Source organism: Daphnia pulex, chromosome 8 (genome assembly GCF_021134715.1).
Source record: "Daphnia pulex isolate KAP4 chromosome 8, ASM2113471v1".
In the NCBI taxonomy this organism is placed as follows: domain Eukaryota; kingdom Metazoa; phylum Arthropoda; class Branchiopoda; order Diplostraca; family Daphniidae; genus Daphnia; species Daphnia pulex.
In genome coordinates this window covers 13099343-13118942 of record NC_060024.1, presented here as the reverse complement: position 1 = coordinate 13118942, position 19600 = coordinate 13099343, and the positions used below count along the sequence as shown (strand labels likewise).

At 39.5% G+C, this 19600-nt stretch overlaps 4 protein-coding genes and 1 long non-coding RNA gene across 7 annotated transcripts; 2 read left to right on the top strand and 3 right to left on the bottom strand.

Annotated features, from left to right (window-relative positions):
- Nucleotides 1-12: 12 nt before the first annotated feature.
- On the bottom strand, nt 13-1019 carry LOC124200880 (putative ferric-chelate reductase 1). Its single transcript, XM_046597238.1, has 5 exons — nt 770-1019; nt 638-704; nt 462-571; nt 298-392; nt 13-213 (listed from the first exon to the last, which is right to left on the bottom strand). The coding sequence occupies exons 1-5, from the start codon at nt 944-946 to the stop codon at nt 135-137; spliced, it is 528 nt and encodes a 175-aa protein (XP_046453194.1). The 5' UTR covers nt 947-1019; the 3' UTR covers nt 13-134.
- Nucleotides 1020-2080: 1061 nt separating this feature from the next.
- LOC124200887 lies at nt 2081-3922 on the top strand. The gene is made up of 5 exons (XR_006877402.1): nt 2081-2192; nt 2254-2379; nt 2440-2659; nt 3008-3258; nt 3666-3922. It is a non-coding gene; the product is annotated as an uncharacterized LOC124200887 (long non-coding RNA).
- A 3285-nt stretch (nt 3923-7207) lies between these two features.
- On the bottom strand, nt 7208-10238 carry LOC124200865 (synaptic vesicle glycoprotein 2C-like). 2 transcript variants are annotated; one of them, XM_046597216.1, is made up of 12 exons: nt 10013-10238; nt 9469-9528; nt 9338-9410; nt 9188-9276; nt 8959-9121; nt 8778-8899; nt 8478-8716; nt 8229-8410; nt 7894-8159; nt 7671-7830; nt 7484-7611; nt 7208-7401 (listed from the first exon to the last, which is right to left on the bottom strand). In XM_046597216.1, the coding sequence occupies exons 1-12, from the start codon at nt 10092-10094 to the stop codon at nt 7346-7348; spliced, it is 1620 nt and encodes a 539-aa protein (XP_046453172.1). In that variant the 5' UTR covers nt 10095-10238; the 3' UTR covers nt 7208-7345. The 2 variants fall into 2 exon arrangements, with proteins under 2 accessions (XP_046453172.1, XP_046453171.1); XM_046597215.1 differs by lacking the exon at nt 10013-10238 and adding an exon at nt 9611-9761.
- Nucleotides 10239-10849: 611 nt separating this feature from the next.
- LOC124200848 (probable cation-transporting ATPase 13A5) lies at nt 10850-17611 on the top strand. The gene is made up of 22 exons (XM_046597180.1): nt 10850-10929; nt 11890-12196; nt 12266-12405; nt 12477-12624; nt 12714-12848; nt 12924-12990; nt 13067-13224; nt 13303-13438; nt 13514-13671; nt 13741-13929; nt 14010-14387; nt 14465-14555; nt 14633-15051; nt 15134-15315; nt 15430-15548; nt 15620-15750; nt 15816-16039; nt 16111-16262; nt 16346-16518; nt 16586-16733; nt 16819-17308; nt 17374-17611. Exons 2-22 carry the CDS (start codon nt 11972-11974, stop codon nt 17537-17539), a joined length of 4029 nt encoding a protein of 1342 aa, XP_046453136.1. The 5' UTR covers nt 10850-10929; nt 11890-11971; the 3' UTR covers nt 17540-17611.
- Nucleotides 17579-19525, bottom strand: LOC124200870. 2 transcript variants are annotated; one of them, XM_046597225.1, is made up of 5 exons: nt 19398-19525; nt 19074-19327; nt 18859-19022; nt 18398-18501; nt 17579-18279 (listed from the first exon to the last, which is right to left on the bottom strand). In XM_046597225.1, the coding sequence occupies exons 1-5, from the start codon at nt 19407-19409 to the stop codon at nt 17653-17655; spliced, it is 1161 nt and encodes a 386-aa protein (XP_046453181.1). In that variant the 5' UTR covers nt 19410-19525; the 3' UTR covers nt 17579-17652. The 2 variants fall into 2 exon arrangements, with proteins under 2 accessions (XP_046453181.1, XP_046453182.1); XM_046597226.1 differs by having other exon boundaries at nt 18859-19013; nt 19398-19524.
- Nucleotides 19526-19600: the final 75 nt, after the last annotated feature.

Below are 19600 nucleotides of genomic sequence, written 5' to 3'. Positions count from 1 at the left end.
GCACTTAGAACGTTTCGAATAGCACTTTGTAATGTATTCCCTAGTAAGCTTTCGTTAAGTTTGATTACACTAATGCATGTGCATTATGCCAACTACAAAATTGTCAAAACTCAGTCAAAGTGTTAACAACTAAACTAAAAAGTTGTTACTGCGACATTTTCCGTTGATGGTTCCTTCACCCAGTAAATAGCTTCTCCTCGCACAAATGTCGTCCTAAAATTAATTAAATTTGTTTAAATAACATGCATTTGACTCCCCCTCTCTCTTTAACTGTGAATAATTTAAAGTTAATTTTACTTGAAGACGACAGAGCCGACAAAGTCAACCGGTGCCGTCCAGATGGCCTGCACGAACTTCTTGATACTGTTGTTGTCTTGGTGAGAAATAGTATTCTGCGTAACCCAAATTATGTGCTTTTAGAAATTAAAAACAGGTATGCATGCAGTGAAATTCAGACATACATTTACACCATCGGGGCAGCTCAATATCTGGCCGTCAGTTGGCATATCAAACGTTCCGACTGGTCCAGCTTCGTCCGGTTTGGAGGCATCGAAGGCCATTGTCATGTAACCTTAATCATACCACTGAAAGTTAGTGCAATTAGAGTAATGAAATTTTGTTTCCATATACAGTTCACCTTTGAAGGAAGTTGTTGTGATATTTCGTAATGTGATGGTGAGACTTTCTCCTTGAATGATCGTCGTCTGGAAATGCATAGCAAAGATTGTTGTTATTATTTATAATAAATGATAGATGTGGTATAATTTACCTGTGATGGGACCGTTTCATAAGGGCAAGGATCGGTACTAGGAGCAGTCCCGTCGTGCACGGGAGCCATGGTGGAGCAGGCGGCAGTCAGATCTCCATTTGAATAGGCTTCCAGAACAGAAACGAGACACACGAATTGCACACTTAATGCAAGTAGTAAGTTGATTCGACAATTCATTTCGAAGGATTTACTTTAGGAAAACAATCGTCTCGAATGAATCTAATAGTCAAAGTGTGACAATACGTTTGGCATCCCCTGCTTTTATACAAGAAGCAGGAAAGATGCAGCATACCTTACAGCATGTACTGTATTGAATTGATCCAGTGACAACAGAGGCATTGTTTAAAATATTAATTTTTATTTTAGTGGACGATGTGTCAGGAATTACCAGTCCAAAGTTTAGAAACTTTCAAACTTTCGTTCTTCTGTTTTAATCTGCTAAATCGGTGGCTAATAGAAACGTTTTTTTTTTTAACTAATCATAATGCTGGTCATATGAATGACGCTTATTGTAGTTCCGCTAATGATGTAATGTTTGTGTCGGTATTTGTCGGTGGCGTGACAAAAGCTGACTTCTGAGGTGAACGAAATGGCATTGATTCGTGGACGGGGAGGGACAGGCACGTAGACCACGTCAATTTGAGGCCTGATTACGCATCAGCATTTAATTTTAAAAGTGGTGCTCATTATGATAATTGATCTATAATGGACCTAAGGAATTTCATTCCTTTCTGTTTTTCGTGTGACCAAATTTTGATATTAATTACTTGTTAATTTTTGTTGGATTCGACTTCGATACACTTGAATTTGATTCAACAAATACACATCACAGACTGCCGCCTGAACTGGCAACAATCGAGCGCAAGACAAACATGTTTATAGTGACAAACGCTGACAGTACGTACTTTGACCCAGAAAATATCCCGTGTTTGAACAAAGGCAGTCCTGTACCCCAAGAAAACAAAACTCTTGTGTTCAAAACTGAAAAGATTACAATTTACAGAAATACTACACCCCTAATGAAACAAGCAGGGACGGTCCGAACCAAGCTGACTTGACTGAGTTGACTCTTTATCTAAATCGTTCACATGGGTGTATTCTGATTTGTCCCCTAAAGTAAATCAATTCATACCTGGGCAAATGCTTAATCAAGTAATTAAATTATAAATTAAAGTCACAAGAAATTCTGCCGTGCATAAATTGTAAAATTCAATAGAGTTCTACCGTCGAACATGAAAATAATTAAAGAATTTATTGGAGTTCTACGGTCGCCATAACGGCGGATTGTCCTCCCATCCGCCAGGTGGCGCGAGTGTCTTCGTGAGGAAGAAAAATTTGCCATTTGTTTCCGAGACGCTGGACTTGAATGTGTCTTCCAAGTTGATTGGTGTCGATCTACATTTTTAGCCATTAAATGTAATTGGTAATGCTAGTTTGGATTTCTTAAATTTAATTAATCTTTGACGTCTCTGTCTGAATTTCAGGCAATCTGGCATATAATTTCACTTGGCCGAATGTGATGACGTGGGTCGAAACCGCTGTCCATTTTGTCGAAATGTCGGCCATTGTTAGCTGTATGTCTCATCTCGTGCAGAAACACTTCAGAGCTAGTAAAGTAATTTTGTTGATCTATCTCCCTGCAATAATACAATAGGTTTTACTTTCATAAGTTGATTTTCAGGTCGGAAATGGAGATCCCTTTGCTCAACTTTTGCAGAAATTTAGAACATGACAAAGTCTGAGCTTCATGGCTGTAGTATCATTAATGTGGTTTTGTTGCAGCCAGCTGGTGAAAGGTGTGATCAAGTCATGGTTGAGTTGAAGCTTCTGCTTGCAGTTTATCGAGCTGGTGCTATCCCAAGTGTAACTGCAGGAAAACTTCTTGAATTGGTAATTTGATTGATATTATTGGTTGTAACTTGGGAAATCTTGTGTTTTTTTTGTTTTTTTTTTGTTTTTTATTTTGCATTCAACTGATAGTTGATCGTACAGATTTAGTTAATGACTAGAGAGTAGACCCCTTTGCTTCTCTGTTGCAATTATGAGTTAAGACCATTATGGAAATGTGGATTACATTTGTTATTTTCAAGTTGGAAAACTTGACAACTACAAATTCCTTTGTAAGATTTATCAAGGTAATTCTGAGAGATTGTATAGTTTAACTTCATACTTTTGTCGTTTTGTTATGTCACATGAGATTCTGTTCCTTGTTAGTAACTTGTTTTTGTTTTTGAATAGCCAGGTGAAGTCTGCGCTTTTTTTGCAGTCTTATGTGCGCATGGATTCGTTGCAGTCATCCAGTGAAAGGTGTGATTAAATTGAGCTGTTGCATGCAGTCTTTGGTGCTGATGTTGTCCTGGAGTGTGGGAGAGTCCCATGCTTCAAGTCTTCTGGGATCAGCTATATCTGAGTTGACGCTAGATCATGCTGCATTGTGGTTGCCGAAATGTTGGACATCTAGTAGAACTGCAAGAAGACTCCTTGAAATGGTAATTTGATAAAAATTTTATAAGTTCTAACTTGGGAAGTATCATGCTTGGACTACTGTAATTGCTTACATTGTTTAATTTTAACATTTGGGGATTTCATCATGTCAACAGCTCTTTCCTTTGATCATATGTAAATTGAGTTATGGATTGTTTAAGGGGAATTGGTTAACAAGATAGGCAGATACTGTTGAAGAATGTTTTTGTTTTGCTGCAGAGCACTACAAATTTCAAATGAATTTGTATTGAAATCTTAAATGAGTAATCTAGTTTCATGTAAATTTTTGTTTAAACTATAGTTATCAGATAGTGTTGCCAAAGAATATTTGGGTGAACTTTATTTGAAGTGATTTTTTTAAATTTTATACAAAATTTCCATTGATCAAACATTAATTTCATTTTGGTCATAGGTTTATGTTTACGTAGCAGTGATGTTGCTGTCCAATATGGCATATGTTGTTGCAGCCTATACTGGTGAAAGATTTTTTGCATCGAGTTATGCTGTTGCTGTTCCTTGGTGCCGGACTGCTGGTGTTGTCCACAAAACTTACATCCAGTTTAAATTGTTATTTGTGTCTATGCAGTTAACCGTTTATATGTTGAAAAAGGAACAGAAAAGTTCCTTGGTGTTGAATCGCTGGTGTTGTGCTACATAAGTTACATCCAGTATTTAGTTTAATTGCTATTTGCGTCTATGAAGTTAACCGTTTATATGTTGAGAATGAAAAAAAAAATAGTAATACGGGGAATTTTTGCGTTGAACAAATAATAAACATGCCTTCGCGATTGGGAAACCAGCGAGGAGGAGATTGGGGGGGGGGGCAATTGATTTTCATTAACTAGAAGAAGTCGTGATTTGTTTTAATAAGGTAGAAATGAAATCCTTTGTCTATCACATCCATATACCTATATAACCACATTTCTCAAACCCCATAACATCCACCAACATCCATTCCTTAAACCCCATAACTTCCACCAACATCTATTCCTTAAACCCCAATTTCCCCACAAATATCTGTAATATAAAAATGCAATTGTTAAATAAATAAACCTATGTAATAATTAAGACTCAATTTTATTAAGGAACACATATAAAATAAACAATTCATTAAACAGAGCCTCCGGTTCGAGACAATTTTTTTGTGCGAGGCTTTTTAGCAAGCAATCCGCCACCCAATTTGACAAAAAGTGATAGTTTGTTTTCACGGAAATTGCGTCAGACGGTTACAAAATTTCTATTTCAACAATCTCATGTAGAAATTTGCATCTAGTCTACTGGTGCAAATTGCAATTCTTTAAGCTTGATTATTTATGAGATTTGTTAAAAAAATTGTGAGTAGCCAACAAAATGAACTAATTCGCTTTTTCAGAATATTTTGAAGATAGATCACAAGAAAATCTAAAAACAACAAAGTGATCTAAAACCAAAATATTCAGAAAAAGTGGATTAGTTCAATTGTTTAGCTACCCACAATTGCTTTTAACACATCACCTAAATTAATCAAGCTTAAAGAATCACAATTTGTACCAGTAGACAAGATGCAAAGTTCTACATGAGATTGTTGAATTAGAAATTTTGTAACCGTCTGACGAAATTTCCGTGAAAACAAACTATCACTCTTTGTCAAATTGGGTGGCGGATTGCTTGCTAAAACTCGCACATGCAGTGTCGGCGTAGATCCAGGGAGATTACCTGGAAATGGAAGAAGAGAGAAGAGTGCGAGGCAAGTTTTACTGGGGAGCGATTAGTCATAATAGGCTTCCGGGTTAGACTCATGACCCTCTAAAAGTTTTCGTCGGATCATGCGCCTTCCAAGTCCCCGTTCAACCAGAGCCCTCCCCTCCTCCTGGTTTCACAGCGGGTGAGTGACCACCGGCGGGCGTTGGTTAGTGGTTAGTTAGGGAAACGGGGCCACAGAAAAGAAGGGAGCCCAGAAATGCACTTGTAATTTAATCTAACTACACAATTTATCGGTCTTGGATTACAGCATTCTCTCGTCGGTTTTCACCAGTGGATGTGATCAGTAGCGAAGGATTACCCTGTAAGTAGAATGGAGATTTATTTGGATGACAATAATATTCAAACAAGGTTGTAGCAACAGAAAGCAGTACCTCAAATCAAGAGGACCCGTTCAAGGAAGTAAACAGGGAGATTCAAGGGTAGCAGCCAACAGGTTAGGAAAGAACCTTGTTGACTGTATAGTCCTTTTTCTTCGAACCACATAACTTCTCATAAAGTCTATCATGCTACATTAGAAACCTAAAACCTGTAAATAAAAAATAAAGTCACCTTTTCTATAATTTGTGGCATCAATGACAATGTGCTTGATGTCTATGATCTAAAAGAATAATTAAACTTAGACATTAGATAGACTTAAGTGCAGAACAATACTAAAAATACATATAAGACTGCAACAAAATAAGTTCAGTGACATGACAAGTAAACTTACACACTAAACCACCAATCGGTTATGTAAGGTTCTCTAGAAGATGGAATGAGAAATTGGTCCATGCTTGGGTTGGCGATCTGGCAAGTCCCATAGAATGATTTAGCTGATAAAAGTGATGAATCCTAATAAAAGATGAGACGACTAGTTCCAGCAATACTTTACTAAAGCTAGCATTGGTTGTTACCACTCTGTCATTTGGATGACATATTCAGTAGGATACCAGGATTTTTAACACAATAGTTGACAGTACTGGCTTCATGCACCTTTCACATTTTTCCCTGGAAATGGAGGAGAAATAATGATGTTATTAAACACATTTTCGGTAAAGAACACATGCCAAACAAATTGCACAGGAAATCTAGTCAATTTACCAACGAATTCATTGGTAATTTTCGAAGAAGATAGCTGTGGCTGAACTTTTGACAACGAACCGCCATTACCCATATGTGACACAACTAACAACATTCTTTAACGCCATCTATTTGACACGTTCAAAACTCAATATCTAAAGGACTGGCCTTAGATAGTCACAAGTCACAAAAGTAATCAAAAAGACCAATTCTTTTTGCTTAAATTAGCATGGAATCTTTAGAATTTTCTACAGAGAACAAAGCTCACTTGTTAGTTTCATGCAAATTTTCCGGAAGTATACCGGAAGTAAGCGATAGCTCCTTAACCATTGAGCTGTCGACAAGATAAACCAAAAATTCGTGATCTACGTGAAATTTGGGGTCGATTAAGTGTAATTTAAACGAAATCCAGAATTTGGTCAAAATCGAGATTTTTCCTGAACTATAGTTCAGGATAATTCTCGAAACCGGAAGTACGCGTACGTACAAACAAAAACATGAACTTTACCACAAATTTTACGAGGATCACGAATATGTGGTTCTTTTGTGCGTCAGATGAATATTTACTAAACTACTGGCAGAAATGAGAAAACCGGAAGTAGAAAAAAAAAAACACATTATTAAAAATACAACAAGTGAGTTTTGTTGCTGAAACAGAAACTGGCAGTTATCACCCAAAATTTCATAATAGTGGAAGCGAGAAATTTCTTCAGAGATGTGCAAAGTAAACGTTACTAAACTAATTGTTTTGTTTCTTACAGTGGACTGCACAAACGTAACTAAACTGATGCTTCTTACAGTGGAAAATGAAAGGTTAATGCTGTCTAGCGTCAGAAAGAAGAAACGTTTAAAAGAAACATAAAAACAAAACTTCAACAACGAGAAGGAAGAGCTCTTGACATTCTTTCATCATTTTATGTGCCTTGTCTTTTGTCTATGGCATCTTTTTTTAACTTTTTTTTTACCTTCTAGGCGTGCCATACATAGGGTTTTAGTTCAATAGGCCAATTGGATGGATGGAACAGGTCTATGAGGACATGGGATTGGACGTCTATGAACTATGAGAACAGACAAGCAAAGAGAGCGAGTGACCAAGTAAAATGTTTAATAATTAAATATTCAATAATAATTTCTACTACAAAGATTCATGCATTGAGGGTTGTATAATTGTTTAATCAATTTTAGTTTACCTTTATAAACATGATTTAAATTCATTTTTTCAAATAGATGTTTACACAACAGAAACTTGTTTACAAATGGATAGGCCTAATTATTCAAAATAATGAAAAATCATAGCAATGGCTCCTTGGTTGTATTAGGGAGCAAAAGTCCTAGTAGCCCACCAACTGCAACAAAATATATATTTTTTAAAAATCCGTTCAAAAGTTTATATGAGTAAAATATAAGGTATGAGTAAATTTGACTTACAGATCAAGAGTGTAGCGACTAGGAGAATAGGAATGGCGCAAGCAACATCAACAAAAACACCGAAAATAATATTTCCTAATATCGCTCCTAACCTTGCGGCAGCTAGTGTGATAGACATCGCAGTAGATCTAAATCAATAATATCTTTTTATTTGTTATTAATAATGAAGAAAAATCCAAGAAAATACCGAACGTTTGTCGGAAACAGTTCCGCTCCCAGACAGTCCAATGCATTAAAGCCCATTGTAGAAACAGCTCCGAAGATGCAGGACAATGCCAAATTACCAGCGCTGCTACGTACAAGCCAAATGAGAAATGCTGCAAGTCCCGACCCGATCATGCTAAAAACTACATTTAAATTTGCAGTTATATCCTCCGTACATAAACATGAATCGTATTCTTAAAGCTTACCGAGAAAGAACTTCCTTCCTAATTTGTCCATATGAAATATAGTCCACACATTTGCAGGTAACGGAGCGATTGCGACTATAAATGCGTTGATAAAAACTTGATTGTCGGGTGGTGATGCATCTTGACAATGCTCAAAGGGATCTTGACCTGTAGTGTTTGGCTTAAAATCTACCACTTCGCAAACAGAGACGGTAACATTGTGGTCTTCGTAGTAAATTTGTAGACGATTGAAGAGTTCTGGAAACCAGAGCCACAGTCCATAATAGCTGATAAGTGATAACCAAAAAAAAAATGTTAAAAAACAAAAGATTTTTGCGGAAATCCTTTGACTTTACCCAAACTGAATGGCGAAATTGATAATAATCATTAAAATCATTGATCTTCGGACAGTAGGGCCAAAAGCTGCTTTCGATTGAGTCGCCACTCGATGGCATATTTTTTTAATTCTTCGAAACAGTTTTTCTCCGTGATGTGAAGCTGTGGATAACATATCGTCATCTAGCTCTAGATTGGTAAACTGTAAACAAAGAATGAAAATCAATTGAATATTTTGGAACATCGTTTGCTTCATCTTATCAACATACTGGGTACTGACTAGCTGGTCGACCAGTATTGGAGGTAAAAATCCGGCGGAACACTTGCAATGCCCCTTCCTCGTCACCTTGCGACAGCAAGTATCGAGGAGATTCAGGAAAGAATATGAGAGTAACTGCTACCGATAAGCTGGGGATGCCACACAATAATGTGAACAATCTCCAAGAATTGAACTGGAAATTGGCAGATTCGTAACTAAATGTGAGCGGTATGATAGCCCATGCAAGTCCTTGTAAAATATTGAAATTTGAAGATATATTATGAAACAAACAATTGCTTTGAAATGTTACCTGCGACTACAAAGTTTCCGACCATCCAAAATGCAGCTAAAAATGAAAGCATAGCACCTCTTCTTGCTTTGGGTTGAAACTCGGCATAATAGGACCAAGTCACGGGAATGCTTCCACCAATCCTATTTCAATATTTTTAAATTAATGGCGTTATTGCTTTGCAAATATGAAATTTAATTACCCAAGGCCTGACAAGAAACGAAGAACTAAAAATGTTGGGAAAGTCATTGCTAAACTTGACAGCATTCCGAAAATAGCGTTCACGGTCATAGAAACCATCAAAACGCCGCGCCGACCTAAGGAATCACCCAACCCTCCCCACAGGTAACCACCTATCATCATCCCTATGGGAAGCGCAAAAAAATAAAAATAAATATTATATTGATGCATTAAATTTAAAAGCGAAGTACCGAGGAAAACGATAGCAGACAGGATTCCTTTGTCGGTGGAGGTTAATAAGAGATCACATTCTGCAGATGGCAATAAGAATGAAACACATCTGCAACAATTTAAAAGATGGTTATGTTTGGATAAATAAACACAATTTCTACAGCACTTACAAAATTTCAACAGCATCAGCTGCATTAGCCCAACCACATGCTAGCAGCAACCAATAGTGAAATTTCCCATAATCTGCATGAGAAAGAATTTTAAAAGTCAATGGTGCTTAATCAAGAATGACAATTATTACCTGTTGCTGCAATGGCAGTTTCATAATCGGCTCTTGTAGATCTTCTGGGGCCACCCTCATCTAAACGATAGTTACAAATATGTTGTCATTATTATTTTCTATAAATGGAAAGAGAAAAGGTATAAACTAAAGTGTAAAGCACCATATTTATCAGCTTTCTTTACAGAAGTCTGAGAAACTGATGAGCGTGATGATGATGACTCTGAAACAGCATCTTGTTCCATTTCCATGACCACATAGAATTAAAGTCTACACTGAACTAATGGCAATTTTCAAAGCTCTTACAATTTTACCACAATTTTACTTTCTTGCAAAACCTGATAAGAACATTTGTCTCCTTTGAACCCATAGTTCCTATCACTCATTTTTAAGGATGACATTATTTAGAGGCATACACAGTATCAACACTACTAAGATCTGTGACAGGTAATAGAGCCTGTCAGGGTGATCTGACTTTGATTGACTGATATACTTTATATTGGTTTGAAAAGTATGTTACATAACAAAAGCAAAATTTTTACAAAATACTATTAAGTATACTTACCATCATTAGTGATTTCGTAACCATTTTCAATTAAGGGGGAATATAGAGCAGAAGATGCACGTGAACGTGTATAATAACTCATTACTCACAAAGATGAAAAAAACTACGAATCAGATTCAATTTGATTGGACTGTCATATTCTTCGGCAGAAATATTGCCTGCAATTGAAGAACATAGTAGGAGTTCTGTCAAAATTGTAGCAGACGCATCCACAGAAGTCAAAACGCAATTAACACAGTTGCCAAATGGCCAAAATGAAATATACTTTGTAGAGCGCGAAAATAGGAGAAAATAAATTTTTAACCAAAAACTTAGTTTGCACATAGTATTTTTTGAAATAACAATTACATATTGAATTCTTAAGTGATAAATTTGCTTAGTTGTCAGATAAGATTTAAAATAAAGTTGACCTAATGGACTAAAAAAGTTATTCGACAAATCATTGTTTACAATTTTACATAAGCTATTATCAGTTCAGACGGCGCAACAAAAGGCACAGACAAAATAAGAAAAAAAAATGATTGACTGATTGACGCTAAGAACACAAGGGGTCAAATTGTGGATTCGCTCCAGCGGCTACACAGAACACTTGATCACTCGTCAATGTCACTGCACATCAAAGAATCAAACATTAAAATATTTTAAGCATCCTGCATTAGTGAGAACCGGATGCTGAGTCTGTACCACATTCTGGCCTAAAGTCGAAATCAAATGGAGGGATTAATAAAAGATTTGACAAGGCCAGCGGATACCAATTAAGTTGCCGGATTTGTTCATACATGAAGAAGAGTATGAAAAAAGAATACGTATGGGGACAGGAATGAAAGACAGTCAGTATCTTTCGGCCTCGGTTGTTGGACATTGGATTCGTGCTTTTAATCCAAGTTGCTCAGATAAATTTCAAAGTACTGTAACAGGTTAGTCGACACGAAACTCGGAAAGTGCAAAAAAGGAAGGAAAGGTTGAGATAGGGGCGATCCGAATTATTTTAAATAAGCGCTTGAATGATAGGTTATTTGACTCATTTACGATACTTTCTTTTTCGCATAATTTCCCTTGCAATTTTTATTCGTTATGATATTTTTAAAAAAGTCTTTTCTTTCGTTTCCACCTCAGCGTAAGCAGAAGCGAATTTTGACTTTAATTGAGGACACTTACATAATTGATACCAATTTTTGTCCAAGAGCAATATTTTTATTACCTATTGAAATTTAGGATGATGACTATGCTAAATCCTTAGTGATAATCCTTAGTGATAAGTGGAATGAAATACCTCCGTGAAAAGATAAATCGAAACAGGATTTTTTTTTTCAGTTTCAGTTACTGCCGACTAGATGTCTCTTAGAACAACTTTTAAAAAATAATCTTCCCAAACGTACTGCCCATTAACAATTTAACAAGAAAAAAACATACTACCTTTATCATTTATGGTTATTACATGCTTCAGAGAAATGTACATAATGTTAGTGAAGACACTCGACTCGCAATTACTTAATAAATCAACAATTGCGGTGTCTGTTTATAGTCTGAGATATCGCATAGCAACAGCAAAAAAGTTTTGATTGCACGTACAAGAGGCAGCCGGTCGGCAAGTTTCATTTTAATTTAGTGAAAAACCAAATTCTTTGGCTTTTTTTCTAATACGAAGCTGTTGCCTTTATTCGGAAACGATTTGAATAAATGTTGAGAAATTCGGAAGTAAACGCAATTGCGTGTTTTGTTCGTTGTACCGGATAGAAACAGCAGATAGTGTCGTAATAAGTCATTTACTAGGCCAACACTGAAAGATTCCGCCGTCGCCGCCATTATCTCTCAATCTTACGATAATGAAAAAAAGAAAATAAACTGATAAGATTTTCTTTTGGGGGATGTGAAAGGTACCGGGACAAAAGGCAGAGTGCGTAGCGTGTACACCCCTATGTGCTTGCTAAGTTGGATGTTGGTCAGCAAACCGTCGTAATGGGACAAAGCGACTCGCTGCCCGTCAAAATCAACGCTGATGGAACCGACGAATTGGAAGTGAGAGGATACCGCGTCCATCGAGGACGATGCGCCTTGGCATGTGCGGCTTTGATTCTGACGTTGGGTTTGCTACTCGTTCTACTCGTTTGGCGCAAGGATATCAAGATGTGGATGTTTTATAAGGAATGCTCACTCGAACACGCTTCGAAAATCCTAGTCAAGGTACAGTAACCACATGAATAACTAATACAAGACTTTTAATGACTGAAATTCTGGGGGGTAAAAAACAAGGATACGTTTGGAGTCTTCTACGAAGAAGATGCAGCAGAAGAAAGATGTGGACCAATCCTGGAGCCCAAAACTCGTTTCTTTGTCAACAAAAAAGTCAAATACATTTGGGACAAGAAGACACTTCAGTTCAACCGTTTGAAGTAAGTTTGGAGTTTTAAGGTGTGTTTTAAGTTCTGCTAAACAAAAAATCAATCGTCAATCCACGTTACAGATGCTACGATGAAAATGCAGAGTTTCAATCGTTTCACGAGAATCCAGGTGGATTGGGACTACAAGAAGTTAATGAGAGACATCAAAAATACGGAGCCAACTTTATCCGGATAACAGTATTACCAGTTTACCGGCTTATTCTAAAAGAGGTAATACCTACACTGATTAAGTAACAATCTAATAAAAATCTTATCTTACACCCTGTTTGGCCTAATTCTATTATTACGTTTTCGACAAGATTTCCAACCCATTCTACCTATTCCAATTCTATACTATCGTCGTCTGGATGGCTCAATCCTATTACGATTATTCAGCTCTGGTTCTAGCTACCACGATGATAGCAGTCGGTTCCAGCGTTTACGAAACTAGAAAAGTATACAAATCCTATTTTACAATTCAATAAAAAACACACTTACCAATAAACATGTCGATTCTTGTGTGATTGCAGCACATGTTATCCTTGAAGAAAAAAGTTCAAGTTGCAGGATCAGCGACTGTGGTTCGCGGTGGCGTAGGTATCAAACGGAAAATTCACTAAATACAAATAGAAACGTACTTATAAAAGCTATTTGTTTTTCGTACGCCGTATAGAGAAAAGGATTTTAACTCAGCAGCTCGTTCCGGGTGATATTCTCTGCATCAACCCTCTAGAAGACAAAGTGCCTTTCCATTGCGATGCTGTTTTGGTGGAGGGAACTTGCTCTGTAGACGAGTCCATGTTGACGGGCGAAAGCTACCCCATCACTAAAGTAAGCTGCCGGTCTATCTAAATCCATGGGATAGAGAGGGGGCTTGAACTTTTCTTGCTGTTGTTGTTTTTCCGATAGATGCCTGTACCCGAAGACCGTGAAACTTTCGAGTACGAAGTGCACAAGCGTCACATTCTCTTCAACGGGACGCAGCTGCTACAAGGTCGCCCGCAAGGAAATAACGTCTTCCTGAAAGCTGTCGTCATCAGAACAGGTACTCTGAAAGTATAGTAAAAAAAAGAATCCTATAATAATAGTCACGCTGACTCGACATTGAATGACATTGCAGGATTTATGACGAGCAAAGGAGAACTCATCCGGGCCATTTTATTCCCGAAACCAATCCATTTCCGCTTCTACGCCGATTTGATTCAAGTAGCAATTTTATTCCTGGTCTTTGGATTGGGAGGAATGATCTTCTCCATGTATACCTGGATCAGGAATGGTGTACGTATAGCAGTTACTACTCAATAAAATTGCAGTAAATAAATGTGAATAACTTGTGGAATTCACCAGGGGAACACCAAAGAGATTATTCTCCACTCACTCGACATTGTGACGTTCGTCGTTCCGCCCATGCTTCCGGCCGCTTTAACAGCAACTACAGCCTTTGCGCAACGTCGTCTCCGAGAAAAGAAGATCTTCTGCCTCAGTGCCAAACACATTAGCTTAAGTGGCGGAGTCGACGTCGCTTGCTTCGACAAAGTATTTCAATCATTTCTAAGAAAAGCAAACCAAAACGCACTTTAATTAATCATGTAAACAACAATCAATTTTGTCAAAAGACTGGTACCTTGACGGAAACGGATATCGATTTGGCTGGCGCCATTCCCATCCAAGAAGGAGAATTCCGGAAACCGGTGCTCCAGTTGTCGTCACTATCCGAGGCTCATTCGTTGTTGCAAGCCGCAGCAACTTGCCATACGCTGATCAAAGTTAACGATCAGTTAAATGGATACTCGATCGATCGGAAAATGTTCGACGCAACCAAATGGAATTTCGCCGACGGACCGACCGGAGTCAACGCAGATTACGGGGTGGAAACACCTTACTTGGTCAGCTCACCGTCGTGGAACGAGAATCAAGAAAGTTCACCACATCCAACGGTGGAGTACGGATTGCTCAAACGATTCCCCTTCGAGTCGACGATCAAACGGATGACGGTATAAACCTTTCGTTTCATCAACTAATTGGATTATTCCACTGACTTGGTTTCCTGCTCCCCCTTCAAACAAAAAAGGTGATTGCTCAGCGCAAGGGAAATGAACGCTACAATGTCTTCATCAAAGGAGCCCCCGAAATCATTGCGGAACTTTGCGATCCCGTTACAGGTACCATTTCAATCGCACAAACAAGGTCTCTGTAAATTTAAAATTGTTGAATAATTGATGGTTGTTTTGTTTTATAGTACCTTCGAATTACTACGCGGTGCTGAAACACTACACCATCCAGGGATACAGAGTCATAGCGTTGGCTGTAAAAACCCTGAGTCCTCACTTCACTTGGACTCACATCCAGCAAATGACTCGTGACGAGGTGGAAGCCAATCCGGAATTGATTGGTCTATTGATCATGCGGAATCAGTTGAAAAAGGAAACGATCCCGGCTATTCGCATCCTGCACGAAGCCCACATCCGGACGGTGATGGTGACGGGTGACAACCTACAGACGGCCGTTACAGTGGCCAAAGATTGTGATATGATCGATCGAGTGCAAAGAATCATTCAAGTCGAAGCTGCAATTATACCTGCATCAATTCACGGCGCCCAGCATCTTCAAGTCCTTTACAACGATCCGCTGGCCATGCCGGAATTTATCGCCGGAACGGTTTGTTGTTTAATCAATAGTCCATTCATTCCTTTTCATCCAAGAGAAAAATCCAATCGATAATTACCACCAACCTTGGCAGATGCGAAAAATGCAGGATGTTCACAATGGAAACTATTGCTTCGCCATGGACGGCCCTAGTTTCGAGTTACTTCGTATTCACGATCCGGTACTGCTTGACAAGTGCATTCATCGGGGTAAAGTCTTTGCTCGCATGGCACCCGAGCACAAGCAACATCTGATTGAGGCCCTACAGAAAATTGGGTAAGCAAACTTGGCCCACCCTTCACCCCTCCCTGAAAAAAAAAAAAAAAAAAAAAAAGTTTTAGATAAACTAGCAATCTAGTACGTGACTGGCCGGCTCAAACCAACTTATAGGCGTCAGGTTGCCATGGTGGGTGATGGATGCAACGACTGCGGTGCTCTAAGGACGGCCGACGCGGGTATTTCTCTTTCCATGGCAGATGCTTCGGTGGCCGCTCCCTTCACGTCACAAGGTATTAATTTCGGTACACAATGCTTGGCTTAACTTATTCTTAATAACGAAAATCTTACATGTTACCTGCAGAAACCAACATCAGCTGCGTTGCTCCACTGATTTGCGAAGGACGGACAACACTCGACGCAGCATTCGGAACCTTCCAGTTTGCTATTGGCATTTGTTTCATCTTCTTTGTTGGCGTCTTGATGCTTTACTCGGTAACATTTGTTCGCTGCTCGTCACGTTGTACATTTTCGTGCTAATATCTTTGGGACTGGTTAAGATATCGACGACCCCGAGTGATTTCCAGTACGTGATTTGGGATTTCGGGATTGCCATCGTTCCTTTCTTCACCATTGGCAACACCACTCCACCCAAATACCTTCATCCGCGCAGACCACTCCGGCACTTGTGGGCATTCTTGCCGCTCTTTTCTTTCTTCACGTTCGTCGGATGGCAGACCGTCATTATGTTAATTGGTTGGTTTTATTGCCATGCTCAACCCTGGTAAGTCTCCCGACAGAAAACAATTAGTAACGTATTTCATTCAAATTAATTGCAATCATACATTTTTGGAGGTTTGAACCGTTCGTTTTTGAACCGGGCAAGCATCCACCCAATCCTTGTTATGAAGAAACGACCATTTTCTATTTGATGTGTATCGGCTCGATAGTGGCGGCGTTTGTTTTCTCTCCGAGTGAACCTTACAGCCGCAGCAGTTTCACCAACAGTAAGAACAAACAAAAAAAATCAATAGAAACAAAATGATAAATGAAATGCCTACACTAAATAATGAATTTGAAATTTATGCAGAGATCTTTATTGCCTGGTTCCTTGAGGCGACTGTCGCAGTGCTTTGCGTCATGTTTATAACTAACGAGGGATTCGTTTACTGGTGCAATTTTAAAACCCCGCCACATACTGAATATACAGTAGTTATCCTGGTGTTGGGTCTCGCCGGCGGTCTATTCTGCTTCTGCTGGGAGGTACAAAGAAAAGCAACTTATACAGCGCACTCTAGTCATGGCGTTTAATTATTTAAATTGGGAATAGAAATACCTGATCCGTGGGTGGATGTACCACTGGGTGTGGCCACGCATCAACCGCATTCGCCCGCCACGTCATACTTATCAAAAGATTGAAAAAGAATTAAAATCCAAACCAGATTGGCCTAAATTAGGCGGTAAAGATATTTCTGAAGGTACAAATCTAAAAAAGAAAGAATAATTAATGTGACATTTGTCATCCCGAACCGCCTAAAGATATTAAGGATCATTCATATTCAGATCTCGAATGGGAACCATCACAACCTCCCAGTCCTACTGTGAAAGTGGCAGTGGAATTCCTCGGAGAAGAGGATCAAATCGCCTCGATAAGTCCTGGACGTAATAGCGTTCGAGATCTAGTCGGTCGAAGCAAAGCCACATTTCGAACGTTCCAGGGCAGCCGACGTGGCGGTTACACGGTGAATGGTTCAAAATTGGAGCCGGACTTTGTTCACGAAAGTATCCCATTGACAGTATCAGTGAATGTTCAAGCATCAGCAGCACCGCCACCGCCACCGCGTTCTCCACTCCCTCCGACGACGGACGAAGATGAGTCTGGGGAAGACTTCCCCCCACCACCGCATTCATTACCGGATGAGTTTTTGAGTGCCCAGAGTTCACCAGTTCAAATTTTGGCCATCCGCCCGTTTGACGATGATGAGGAACAAGCCACCGCCGCCGCCCCTCCTCCATTTGACATCGACGTTCAACAAAGAAGTCCACTCAGCAGGTCAGTGCAGATAATCGATATTGGGTCGAATTGCCGACTCCCTATTGCTTTGTATTTGCTTCCAGGGGAGGACAAGGGATGTTCCAGCTGATCGACGAGAAGCACGACGACGACGAGCCAGACTCTGACGTCCAATTATTGGCCTATAGAGTTACTCGCAGGCCATCCGACCTGTCTCCTTCGCAGCAGAGACGCCATTTGAATGGACACGGTCCTCACTCGATCGAATAACAAAGACAGTAGTATTAGTACCAATTTAAAACACCATGCTGTTGAAAAAAAATAAACAATTTCTGCTTTTTATTCAGATAAACTGTCTCTCTCTTTCATTTGTTTTTTGGTCATCAAAACTGATTGTTCTGGAAATTTTTTAGGAACTGTAATAAGGGATTAAATTGACCAGGAAGGATTAGGATAGGTTGGCCGTGATCGGGTAGTACGGGCAGGGGTAGAACGGTGGTAGTTGTCGTCCATTCGAAAGGTGAAGGAGACGTGATCTCATTGCCGCTGCTAAGATCGTGACTTGACTCGGGGGAGGATGAGCTTGTTATCATCTCTGTCTGCCGAGAGCTGGCGAGGGGAGTGGAAGCAGTTGGACTGGCGATGACAGTAGTAGGGTTGCCAAGTTCGTGCGGATCGATAATCGGTGCATCCGTATTGGCTGCGGACGTAGTGGTAGCAACAGAGACTGCAGGGCGAATTGTCGCCTGATTGGGTCCGGCAATCGCAGACGCTGCATCGATGGAGGCCAACATGGTGAAATAATCTGCGTCAAAGTCAGAGCCTGTGATGATACGAAGGGCTTCGGCAACACTGGCGTCCACTCCCATCGTGCCGGAGAGAGGGGCTCCATCGCCCACGGGACGCGTCTGACATTGACAGCCGGCTTCGACCAAGATGAAATCGAGTTTGGCAGCCAATTCGCCACCCTCGCCCGCTTGTAGAATATATAACGGTTGGGGTGCATAAACCTATGAGCGAGAGATAGGAATGCAGTCGGATTTGAGCTTAAAAGAGGATGCGGTGGAGTGAGCGGAGGGGGGGAGAGGGTCAGTTCTATTTTCAAAGATAAATCGATTCTATTCTTACTTGAACGCAGTTGCCACGTAAGATGCGGCATTTCCTTTCATGGCAGCGTTCGTAGACCACCGGCTGTTTGAAAGGTTCGATCTGAACGACGGCCACGCGTTTCCCTGTGGATTGCATAGCAAGTGATATTGAAAATAAATAAACAAACAAACAGTATCATGCTATTCTTGGCAAGAAGCTCAAATAATCAATAGCACGCATCTGCGCGACCCCGATCGATAAAATGAGGGTGGGCAAACAGCGGGAAACATTCAAAAGTTGTCTGGGATCAGGTTGGTAAGAATATGAAAAAGGAAAACTCCATCAACTAATTGGACCAAGTTTATCAAGGTATTAAAGCAAGATCTGTGCTGGATTATGCAGCTTAAAGATAGTTTCACGAGCAGAAATAATAAGTTCTAGTACTAATATACTAAGCCACAGCAATAGTTGAAAACTCTAACTAGTGAGATTATACTTGCTTGAAGTGGCAGAAATTCCAGTAATGGGGTAAAAGACAGAAAGTTTGCTCCGACAGCAGGGGGTGACTGGAGAGTCAACTTCCTCATCAGCTTCACTAGAATGAACATGGACAGCTTCATGCCTAGCACCAATTCGGGATTCTTCTTTGGGTGGACTATAATTCCTTTACAATGTAATAGTACCATAATAATTCTAACAGATATTTGGTACTCACCCCTTGTATTGGGTAGATCTTGGAATGGGTAGTGTGGCATTTAGCATATTCTGCAGTGAATGGGTCACTTTAATTGCAACAGATTGGATATCATAACCATAGCAAACGCCTGATGGGTCACAGCAACGTAGATCGGTACTATTCCATTTATCTAAGCCTAAAAGAGACGAGCCTCCAGAACATGACACCAGCGAATCGTCCAAGCCGAAAACCACGTGCGAGATCACGTTCAAACACAGTAGAATTTCAAGCACCTATTAATAAAACTTGTAAATGAAATCAGTATTTCCACGAAAACAAAGAATCACTTTTCAAATAATATACCGCAATTTTCATCTCGAAGCCGGGTTGGTTAAACTACCTGTCTTGTCTTGTACCCGTCAAGACGAACGAGTCCTACACGCCTTCGTAAATCTTAATTGAAAAGACAAGCAGAAGACAAATTTTGAAAGCGGAAATCAAGGATACTTTAAAATCGATTTAAAAAAGCGATTAATCGACATAAAACCTTCATAAAAGTGTAAAAC